Consider the following 12,510-nt stretch of genomic DNA (forward strand, 5'->3'; position numbering starts at 1 on the left):
GCAATTGCTTTCCTAGTGGCAGGCTTTCAAAGCTCTGCAGTTGCTTTCTTTGCTGCAATTTATTTTTGGATCATAAGGCTGCTTAGCAAGTTTCAGTTTCTGTCTCATGTTTACAACATGCAAATAATCAATGTCACAGTTAATAGTTTGAAGTATAGACTTGGAATAAGGAAAAAATCCCAGTTTCAACAAACAGCTAAAAGCAGATTGTAATCGATCATAGATTTATGATGTATACATTAGGATGCAACAACGATGATAGTTGAAAAAATAGAGCTCAAATGTAGTCGAACAAGGAACAATATCCATCGACTAAATACAAATAGAAAATGCACGTGGAACTCACTTAAAAAAACTTTGTCTTCAACCCCAAAATCAATGTTTTAAGAAAAGAAAGAAAAAGAAATTTAGGATTTACCTGTAATTGACGATTTTTGAACAAATACACTGCGCTGGAGGGTTTATATGACGAGAGAGAGAATCTATCTTCGCCTGATTTTGGTTCGTAATTATCGAAAACCAACATGGTGGAGTGGGTCCCACACCCTCATAAGTCGTTATACCATGTCTTATCAATTTTTGGGCCCAAAATAAGTGAGAAAGAAAAATGAAACTTTTTCATATATATAAGAAATTTTAAACTATTTACCCGGTTTATCTAAGTTTTCCTATTTACAAAAAGTAACTAAAGTTTTTTACAAAATATAATACAAATTCAGTCAAAATCCCTAATTTATCGAAAACTTGGCTATACAATTTTCTTTTATACAGAATTCGATCAAACCCTACAATTTACATTCAATTTATATATAAATTGTATAGATTTATATTAGTTGTATATATTTGTATGTCATTTTTATACCCGAATAGATATATATGCAGTTTGTTTATGACTTCTTCTTCTTCTTCTTCTTCTTGTAGTTTTAATATAAATTTCTAACCAAAACCACCTCGAATTTTTCCCAAATTCTCTCAAAACTGAGATATGAACCTCCAAAGGATATTCTCAATCATTTGCAACAACACCCAATCCAAATAAATAATAACTTTACAAAATTTGACTTTTAAATTCAAAGCTTTTAATTGTTGTCAATGGGGTTTTTAATGGATTAATAGGGTTTTTAATTTAATCTTCTCGCTTCTGATTAATACTATTTAGTTTATTGATTCCGAAACTAAAAAAAATCATTAATATGTTTACGTTTCACCAATTGTATATCCAACCACATTCATTTTACTGGGCTATGTTCATGGAGCTTTCTAGTGATGCTACTGGGCTTGAGATTGAATTGGAGAGGAGAAAAACACAGAGAGAGAGAGAGACATTCAGTTACAAAGTTAAAAGGCCTACTTATTTAATACTAAAATGTATAAAAGTGGTAAATTGTATATCAACTTATAATTAAGTTAAAACTCTAATAGTGAGGGTAAATAATTTTCAAAAGTAGTATAGCTAAGTAAAAATTCCAAAAAATGGAGATTGTTTTCTCCATTCAAGTTTTCAAGAGGTTTTTTTACAATTAGAGGGCATTCGGTAGCCGACTAGAGAGGAGTAATCCATGTATTAAAATTAGTATAACTTTATACATGTTTAGTTATAAAAATAAGAAAAAATAATCTCCACATAGAATCTAGCATAAGTTTTAATAATATCTGGGTTTTTTTTTTCTTTTTTCCACTTAAAACATAGCAATGCTAATATAGTGTTTGGTTCATACTTTTCTTTTTGCATAACTAAACATGTACTAAGTAACGAGAGAATCTGTGTATTATTTATGTAGGGTAGAAGATGAAATACATGTATTAGTAATTAGTACTTGTATAAAAAAAAATTATAAGAATACCCTCTATTCAAACTTGTATATTTTATTTTTAAAAATATATTTAAAATATAATGATAGTTTTAATAGAATAATCTAGACTAATAATAAATGATATTCACAATATATTTTTATATTATTAATCTTTACATAACTACCGCATAACTAGTCCATTCATTACTGATCCTCGTTTAATTAAATATTGCATAACTAATCTCAATATAACTAACTCTTGCATCACTAAATTTGACATAATTAATTCCTGCATAGCTACTATCTACTCCCTTCGGTGCATTTTAATTGATTTTTTAGCTTTTTTGTGGTCCACGATATTTGATTTTTTTAAGATAGTAAGAAGGAATTAATTTCTTTTTGTTAAAGTAAAAGAGCCTAGAAGTAATTGTTAAAATTTTAATGAATAAATTAAAGTTAGTATAATCAGTTTAATTGTTAAGAGGTAAATTATTAAAAACGCCAAAAATCTAACCAGTCAACCAAAGGACCCCTTATTTCTTTCCCCCTCATCTTGTGCAATAGTATAAAAACAAAAATCAAAGATTTTGGTTTGAATTTCAGGAAATTTTTGAACTTCTGAAAATGAGGCCTCAAATAGTATTATTTGGGGACTCCATTACTGAACAATCTTTTAGATTAGGTGGTTGGGGTGCCGCTCTTGCTGATACTTATGTTCGCAAGGTTCGTTTGTTTTATTTTTAATCAAGTGGATCTATTGAACAATTATACGCATCTATTAATTAAAAGTCATTGGATTTGATAATTGTGAAGGCTGATATATTGAATCGTGGCTACGGTGGATACAACACCAAATGGGGATTGTTCTTGCTCCACCACCTATTTCCACTGGTACGTTACACGACCCCCTTTGGTTTTTCCATTTTTGGCACATTTGGTAATACCTTTTGTTTTTGGATCTTGTTACCTCATGATTATAACTGGAGCTAGGATATTTAGATGGGTTGTAATGATTTAGGATATTTTGTTGGGGTACATTGCTAAAAAAGTTATAGCTTTGATATAGAGTAAGATCAAGAATTTTGCTGAATTTACAAAAAATCAATAGGGTCTAAGAGAAAAAGATTTTGTTTTTGTAAATTGTAGTTGGAAATCTACTGAGTTCGTTGATATTTGTTTAATGAAATGGGCTTAATGGATACTGTCATACTGAGGATTCATATATCCGACCTCAACTGATGTTGGATCTTTATTACCTCATGATTATAGGACATTTAAGTATTGTAATGATTTAGATATGTGTTGATGCTAGTTAGTGTGTGCTTTTGGATGGTACTTGAATTTCCCATTTTAGGAATTTTGTTGGAGCTCATTGCTATATATAATAAGTAAAGGGTAAGATCAAGATTTTTACGAATTTTCAAAATCAATAGGGATGAAGGAAATGAGAGATTGTGTTATTTGTAGTTTGTATTTGGAAATTGGAATGGAATTTATATGCAACAAATTAGGGAGGGAATTATTTCATGTATATATACATGAGTTTTGATCCTCGTGAACTGGGCTTCTCTGTAACTTTCTTGTGACTCACTTGATTATGCTTTATTTGAAATTTGAAATTTGAAATTTTATGGAATCGGTGGCTTTATGCTTAATTTGAGCGTTCATGGAACAATGGGATCAAGAAAGACTTATGGGAAAAAATAAAATTGAATGCGATCGACCAGAGTTTGGGATAAGACAAGAGGCATTGTTCAATTTGTTGTTCTTCGATGGGATTGGGCAACGGTACAGTGGTGAGCCCAGTTTTCCTCTCATACTTTTTGTTTCAAAAGGTAGAAAAGAGATATGTGATGTTCTATGTAACAGAGGGTACAAGTAAAGAAGAAAATGTGAAATTTCTTAAGATAAGTTTCATGACAGACCAAGAATTGAGTTAGTTTCTTGTTCTGGAATGTTCAAGTAATTCAGAAATAGAGAACAAAAGATGAAATTGGCCATGGAATAACAGACTTCTGTGACCAGCCACATCAAGAAGCTGAGTTTTTGTTGCTTGATTTGGCTGTTTACTAGTATAAGAACGGTATACTGTCATACTCTTTAACTGTTTTTGCTGCAACAAAGTTGCTCCTTTTCAACATTGATATCTCTAATTTATAAGTGAGTAAGTTTGTTCAGGATCCTATTCAATCAAGCTAAGTTATGAGGCTATTTGTTAGATTCAGCTGCCTCATACTTGAGGTTATTAGTACAATACAACAATACACATAGTTTGGGAGTTTGATATATGCAAAGGTCTGTTGTGGTCCTGAGCTGCACTGTTACTTATTGCCAAATCTTCTGATTAGTGTTTCTTTGGTTAATATTGCAGGATGCTCCAACACCTCCTGTTGCTGCCACTATATTCTTTGGAGCCAATGATGCTGCTCTTTTGGGAAGAACCAGTGAAAGGCAACATGTCCCACTCGAGGAATATAAGGAAAACCTAAGAAGAATGATACAACATTTGAAGGTTTAGAATTTCCCAATTCAATCATGTTTGTTTGTTGCTAAATGCTGACTTTCAAATGTGCTAAAGTTTTCCTCCTAATTATGTTTGTCTATGGAAGACTTATCAAACAATAAAAATGGCAGGATCTGGAAGAAATAAAAGGATAGAGTTAATGGTAACAATGGAAATAGTAGTAGTATTAAGCCAATGCAGCAAACAACAAGTGTTATATGCTATGAGGACTAAGTAAAAAACAAGAGTTACTCAATCTCACCATAAAAAGAAAAAACTGTGAAATTTATAGCTAGTTTTCCCACAAAATTTGATAATAGAAGCATTGCAGCAATTTTCTGTTGTATGACCGGGATACTGAAGAATCAAAATTGAGCCTCCGATGCTGAGCTATTATTTAAAGCCTAGCATCTTATGAATAATTTTTTTGAGGTCAGGTTAGTAATCATTTTTATCTCATCGCAATTAGGTTATTTGTGGAATAACTGAACTGAATGAACACTATAAAGACCTTAGTAACAGACTTATGAAGCTTCACTACCGGCTGTGATTGTGAATTTCCTGTGTTAATCAAATAATTTACCATAGACTAATATATTGTTGAAGGTTGATGGTGTTATCTGCCTCTTAGTTGTTTCTTCTTCTTCTTCCCCCCTCTAGAAGAGGAACACCTATATTACATGGACTTGCGTATGAGTAAGGATTCAGATATGAATTAGGCAGGAAATGTGCAATTTTTAGCATGTTTGTATTTTTTTTTTCAAGGTTCATACAAAGTACAGATATACATGTCAAACCTGTTTGACACAATTACATATTGGCGAAATTAAGAGTCGGTGTAACATAGAGGAACACATATTCGTCAGTAACATCAGAAAGAGTGTAACATAGAGGAATACATATTCATAAGTAACATCAGAGAGAATGAATATCTGTAAAACAAAGCTTTGGATGTCGCTATGCAAGTTGTGTAATGGTAGTCCATAAGAGTATGCAACCTCTCAAAACCTAGTTGCTATGCTAGTTGGAAGACATGCAGATTCTGCCCAATGGAGTAATTAATTTTACCAACTATTCACTTTCACAAATAATGAGCAAAAGTACAATGCAAGAAAATGGGAATGGTAGATTGGCATGAACAGACATAAAAGATGTCTTGTTAACTTTAGTTCGTACTCTTGTTAATGTGCTTGTTGAGAAGACATAAAATATCCCAAGTATATAGAGATCATGAATCCACCTGCTGGCAAATTGAATTTAGTTTGAATCTCACTCTTCTAGTGATACCCATCCAATTGCTCGATTCCGGGGTTGTTTAGAGTACCACAGGATACACTAGGCCCTTGTCTTCTGTTATGCTCTATATATCTTCAGAACTCTAGGTTGAGCTTTGTGCTCTTTTGTATATATCATTCATCTTATTTACAACACAGAAATGCTCCCCGTCAATCCTAGTAGTGCTGATAACTCCACCACCAGTTGATGAAGCAGGACGGTTTGAGCAAGCCAGGTACAATCCACCTTCTCTTTATTGGTAAAATAAAATATGAAGCAACCAATTGCTCTTTTTCTTTTTTTTTTCTTTTTTGAACTCTGGTATCTGAGATGTTCAAGAACCTTCTTGACACAACCCGGAGCTCCTTTTAGTAGTGGGATAGGGCTTTAACTGTTCAAAAGCTGAGTAGATAACAGTATCAAATACCTTCTCAGCATATAACTGGAGAGATTAACCAACCTCTCAAACATACACTGGAGAAATAAGCAGACTTCTCCAAAAAGAAGGCAAAAAGAAAGAGGAATAAGCAGATTGGTTTCTTGTGTACAGTGCCTCTTTGAATCATAATTACAGCTATTGCTGCAAAGGCAGCTTCAGCATCACTAGAGACTCCCTTGATCATGGCTATCAAACAGTACCCAATGTAGGAGCCGAATATGCAGTTGTCACACAAGAGATCAACCCTTCAGTAGTGGCCCCGCATCAGAGAGTACATTCCTTTCAATAACTTTTATAGCAACAGTAGTGCAAATGATCTTTATAAGTATAGATGAATATTTCAGGACCCAGTAGCCTTTTAGCAGTATGACCTGTGCCTTTATCATGTACTCATAGACATCACGTCATATTCTTTGCATTGTTCTTTTGATCATTTTCCTTTTATCCACTTTTTTCCTCTAAAAGCAAAATTCTTTCAGTGAACCAAGTTTTACGTTTCCAGCTTATTTTTTGCTTCATATATTTAGCTTTTGGTATGGCACTTTTTTAAACGTAAGCGTGTCACTGTCAACTGAATCGAATATTATTGTACTGGGATCTGTTACTTTTCAATTTGAAAAACAGGTCTATGTATGGAGACAAAGCAATGGAATTACCAGAAAGGACAAATGAAGTGACAGGAGAGTACGCAAAACAATGCGTTGAATTGGCAAGGGAGCTAGGCCTCCCTTCCATCAATCTATGGTCGAAAATGCAGGAAACAGAGGGTTGGCAAAAAAAATTCCTCAGGTAAGTGACAAATGTACACATGCTTTCAAGTATAATAAATTGCATAGTCCTCATTGATAGTTGAAGTTCGTGGTGCAATATGATGTTAGAGGAATGATCATGCTTATAATGTTCTATAAGAATGAATGGGAGTTCGGGGGAAGGGGTGGGGAGGATTGGCATGGAGATGCGCTGGTGACCTCAATTAGCAGCAAACTGTGGCATTCTTGTCATGGTTGATGGCCTCATCAATATACATGTGTCTTGGCAGTTACACTGAATTCAGTACTTATGGGGATATTTTTAGTGGTGAAATGTACAGCAACAACAATAATAGACCCAGTGTAATTCACAAGTAGGGTTTGGGGAGGTAGTGTACGCAGATCTTAGCCCTACCTTGTGAAGACATAGAGGTTGTTTCCGAAGACCCTCGATGGTGAAATGTGAAAACTCTTTATTTTGTCTGTTTTATTTTGCTACAGTGATGGCTTACATCTCACAGCGGAAGGCAATGCCATTGTTCACCAAGAAGTTGTTAAAGCGTTCAATGAAGCAGGTTTTTCTGCCCAAAAGATGCCTTATGATGTCCCTCACCATTCAGAAATCGACGGACAAAACCCTGAGAAGGCCTTCCAGCTACAATGCCCTGCTATATAACTCTGTCCTTTATGTATCAGTGAGAAACTAGTGTTCAATAGTTGACAAAATTATCAATTTCTGGGTGTGATCAGCAATTTCCAGCAAAAGGATTTGGCCTTTGGAGGGTAATGTTTTCATTAACAGTTTAAATATTCTAAAAATGACAGTTGAATTCGCATCTATACTATTTTCATCAATAAAAGAATGACTTTTTGGATGTACACAAACTCCTCAACATTGTGGTCTGAAATGTTACCCTTTCCGCCCATGCAATAGTATCTACAGATTTGAAATGTAACAGAATAACAGAAAGCTGAACAAATGTTTTGTAGTTCCAAAATTGCTTTTACTACCAAAAATGAAGTGAGAGATGCTGAAACTTGAACATGTTCTTGTTACTTTATTGTTCAAGTGAGTAAAGTCATGACAGGGTCAAATGAGCGTCACATAACATCGAAAGGAGGAAGTTCTTAATGAGCTGAGGGAGAATCATTTTGTTCAAAATTGCTTTTCAAGTTAATTAGATGTAGACGCAACTTCGTTCCTATTCGGTAAAGGGTCTAAAATACCCCTATTATTTGCTTAAACCTTCCATTTATCAGTCCAAAAATACACATGACGTTAATTCTATTAATAAAGATACCCCGCATCTCACGGCAAAGCTTGTGGGTTTTCAATTAATGAGGTGGCATATTTTTACATTGATCTAATATCCGCCTTGTTAATCGAATCCGACCCTACTTTTGTTACCCGGATCAAAAATACTTCCAGCTTAAGTCATTTTTTACTCTATCTCATTTCTCTTTTCTCTTTTCTCTTTTCTTATTGTCGTTAGTGGAAATTTGCCACCAGACCACTGGAGCTCAACTGCCTCATCATCTCTCCTCTTTGTTTTTCCATTTATTTCTTTTTTTTTTTTGTTGTTCTTTCTTTCAGAACTCAAATAAAGGTCTCCAGGTCTGGAAAAAAAATTATATGGTTCAGCTAATTAGAAATTCGGTTGATAAATTTTGAGTTTGTCTCTACAAGTAATTCGGAGAAGCTAAAATGAAAATAAATGCTCCTCAAAAGTAAGCAGATCCAAAAGCATGTATCGCGATAGATTAGTTTATCTACACATTAGTGCCTTCCTCATCGTGTGTGGTTCTGGAAGGTATTAGGGAATTTTGGTTTTCAAACACTAAATTGGATCAAATGACCAAGATTTCATCAATCATATATTCAAAACATTGTAATTTTGCTTGATTCTCGCATAACCCCCCCCCACCCCCCCCCCCGGAAAATAGTTTACTCCGGCAACTAATAGTTTTGTTTTCTTTTTCGGACTCTTCTTTTCGTTCTATTTTAAGATAATCTTGCTTCTATTACTGAGATCTGATGTAATTCTTTTTTCATTGTTTTTCTTCTCAAATTGTGTTTGGCTTCGGTTTTTGGCATCCATAGATAATTTAATCTTTGGATTATTGATGTACCTGCTCTATACGGTATGTGGCCTTGAGTACTGATGCAAAGATTTGGTAAAAGTCCCTTAAATATAATGGAGAAGTGCCAAAACTAGTCCTCAACTATTGCCTTAGGACAATAAATATTCTTCGTCCACCTATCAATTCAAAAATACCCCATGGTTGTTTTTTCGGCTTATTTCTGCCCTTATGACTAACTGTCAATATTGAATTTAAAAAAATTATTTAAATTTCACATAATACTTTATTACTGGTCTCACCAAAACACTAACCAACTCGAAAAAGATAAAATCTCACCGGAAAACATAAAGATAGAGAGAAGGAGTTGGCTGGAAAAGAAGATACCGGCAAAGCTCTACTTTTCCAGCCTCAATCCTTTTCCAGAAATAGTAAGAGAATTAGGTGCTGAAAAGCACTTTTAAGTGCGGAAGCTGATTAAAAAATAAGCAGTTACATGTTTGGATAAAAGTGTTAAAATTAGTAATAAGCAGCTGAAGAACTATGTATACAAAGAGTTTTGTTTTAAAAAGAAGTATTTTAGGGGTAGAATAATAAATATTTTGGTCAAACTTAAAGGCTTATAAGCTAAAATTTGATAAGTTGGGTGAGAACAACTTATCGCTTTTGGCTTATAAGCACTTAACTTATAAGCACTTTTAATTTTACCAAACGCGTAGATAAGCCGAAAAATACTTATAAGCCAGTTTAATCAGCTTATAAGCTTAGCCAAACACCCTCTACGACGTTTAATAGCCTGTTTGGCCAAGCTTCTTTTTGGCCAAAAGTGCTTTTTTTTTTGCCAAAAGCACTTTTGGCCAAAAATTGAGGTGTTTGGCCAAGCTTTTGGAAGGAAAAAAAGTGCTTTTGAGGAGAAGCAGAAACAGTTTTGGAGAAGCAGAAAAAAGTAGCTTCTCTCCAAAAGCACTTTTGAGAAAAATACACTTAGAAGCAGTTTTTTAAAGCTTGGCCAAACACTAATTGCTGCTCAGAAGTGCTTTTCAAACTAATTAGCCAAACACAAACTGCTTCTCACTAAAAGTACTTTTGAGAAAAGCACTTTTGAAAAAAAGCACTTCTCAAAATAAGCTGATTTTTGCAGCTTGGCCAAACGGGCTATAAATCTGAAGAACAAGAATAAGCAGCTATATTTTTGTATGTCAGAAAAGAGAGGAAGAAAAATAAAATTTGGATCCTTCAAAAAAGTATCCGGCGATCTCCACTTTTTCAGCTTTATGCAACTTCAACGGTCTTACTGAATTTTTTTTGCGGTAAAGGGTCTGATATGTCCCTCTACTATTAAAAATTATTTAAAAATGTCCTTCGTCATACTATCGGGTCAAAAGACTCCTTACTGTTACACTATTAAACAAAAATACCCCTGAACAGACGGAATAGACACATGTCACTCTCAGATTTAGTTGACCCATCCCCAATTTAAAATACCCAATACCTCTATTATCCGACCCTAAGCCCTGTCCCCTAAAATAACCCCACCAAACACGACCCTCTTCTCTTCTCTGACGTTACACCAAAACCACCGGAAAACATGGAAGCTCACCGGAAAATTTCTCCTGTAGTACTACCTCCACTGTACTGGCCCCTTTTCGTCTCCCTTCTTCTCTTCTTCTTTTTCTTCGTGTTTCATCATCCAAACAGCAAACTCATTCCACCAAATAAGAGAACGGAACCAGTGAAACTCGCCGGAAAAATCACAAAGCCAACACCACTGACTATCTCAACTCTCTCTCACTGTTTTCCTTCTTCATTTTATAACCACCATGAAAACCGACGAGATCTACTACAAATCTTTGCCAAAACACCACTGCTATTATCGCTCACTATGCAAAAAATTGCTTCACTTTAGCTAATAAGGAAGCAATATCACGCGATGAACATGACCTTTCTATTCATTTGTCCTCTCAAGTTAAATCCCATCTTTGTTCATTGTTCCAACTTCGAATTACAAAGATGGCTTCAAATAATAGTTGATAAAAATTACACTAAATTACCCCTCTTAAAGATTAAATTCTTACAATCTAAGTTTATATGAATGAATATCGTAGTATTTTGGGGTTTGTAGTGAAAAATATGAAAATGGTGAACTGGCTAATGTCTAAACGTGAAAAAGGTGAAATGGGTTAATCTCAAAATTGGATGAAGTAGTAGTGGGTCGGAACAGGTTGTGTAAGTTTGGATTTGGATGTCAAAATTTGGATGTCACGTATGTGGGTCGGAGCGGGTTCGAACCAGATGCCCTTGAGCCTTAAATCAATGCCATGTGTCTATTCCATCTGTTTAGGGGCATTTTTGTTTAATAGTATAACGATAAGGAGTCTTTTGACCCGATAGTATAACGAAGGACATTTTTAAACAATTGTTAATAGTAGAGGGACATATCAGACCCTTTACCGTTTTTTTTGTGATGTTATCATCCCGCAAGTCTCCTATATATTAGTCATAAGGGCAAAAATGAGCTCCAAAAATAACAATGGGAATATTTTTGGACTGATAGGTAAACGGAGGGTATTTATAGCCACAAAAAAATAGTTTAAAGACAACTTTGGTCCTTTTTCGCAGATACAATTGGTAACTAATTGTGTTCAATCCTACATGTATAATTATAAATGTCTCAAAATCTTCTTCCTTTTTTACTTTATGAAATTCAAATTTTCCAAGCTTAACAATATATTTATATCCACTTAAATATTATGAATTAATATGATATTTAAATTTAAATCACCTATGCCATCAAATAAGTCTTACATAGCCTAAAATAGGAATCAGAAAAGGGTCAATACAATCTTTATTGTTTATTAAATAGTTTACAAATATCCTCCCTTCATCTATCACTCTAAAAATACACATGACGTCCACTATCAATCCGAAAATACACATTATATTATTTCTATTAATAAAAATACCCCCACGTCTAATGGCAGAGCTGGTGGACCTTCAATTTAATGAGGTGACATACTTTTATCGGGCCATGTAGCTCTTGATTTCATTCCAGGGACTTTTACCTAGTTATAATATATTAGAAACTTATTTGCCAATGTTCTCTATATTTTGTAGTTTTTAATAAGTATCTAGGTTTTTCTTACAAATTGTGTAGATTACTCCTTAAAAGGCTCTCACCCCATTATTAGTGCCTTCAATTAAGGGATTCAATTATATCCTTTCCTTTTTTTTTCCCTCTCCTCTTCTCTCTCCTTTTTTTTTACAATAAAATTCCTTAATCTACTCCCAGAATCTCCATCTTCTCTCTTCCCACCATTACCGATAATTTTACATTATTAAATCATCAATTGCATCGTTCTTATGCTGAGAGACCGGACAACACTGAAAATGAAGAAATATTTAGGAATTGGATTATAAATGTATCATAATTGTATTTAAATTGTATCAGATACATCAATACATAAAACGTAAGCGTATCATACTTGTATCACAATTGTATATAACTTGTAGATGGTACATTAATATTCAAAATAATACCTGATACAATACTAATAAATTAATATATAATTATCTATATTTGTGATACAAACTGTGAAATTCGTCACGATCTCACAACTGCTCATAATTCAAATACAAATTTGATACAATCCTGAAAGAATTCTTACACAATTC

At 33.9% G+C, this 12,510-nt stretch overlaps 1 protein-coding gene across 1 annotated transcript; it reads left to right on the plus strand.

The window, feature by feature from the left end:
- On the plus strand, positions 2,307–7,638 carry LOC109226739 (GDSL esterase/lipase At5g62930). The gene is made up of 6 exons (XM_019391584.1): positions 2,307–2,516; positions 2,607–2,684; positions 4,165–4,305; positions 5,730–5,806; positions 6,635–6,799; positions 7,261–7,638. Exons 1-6 carry the CDS (start codon positions 2,418–2,420, stop codon positions 7,433–7,435), a joined length of 735 nt encoding a protein of 244 aa, XP_019247129.1. The 5' UTR covers positions 2,307–2,417; the 3' UTR covers positions 7,436–7,638.

This window comes from Nicotiana attenuata, chromosome 6, assembly GCF_001879085.1.
Source record: "Nicotiana attenuata strain UT chromosome 6, NIATTr2, whole genome shotgun sequence".
NCBI classification, from domain to species: domain Eukaryota; kingdom Viridiplantae; phylum Streptophyta; class Magnoliopsida; order Solanales; family Solanaceae; genus Nicotiana; species Nicotiana attenuata.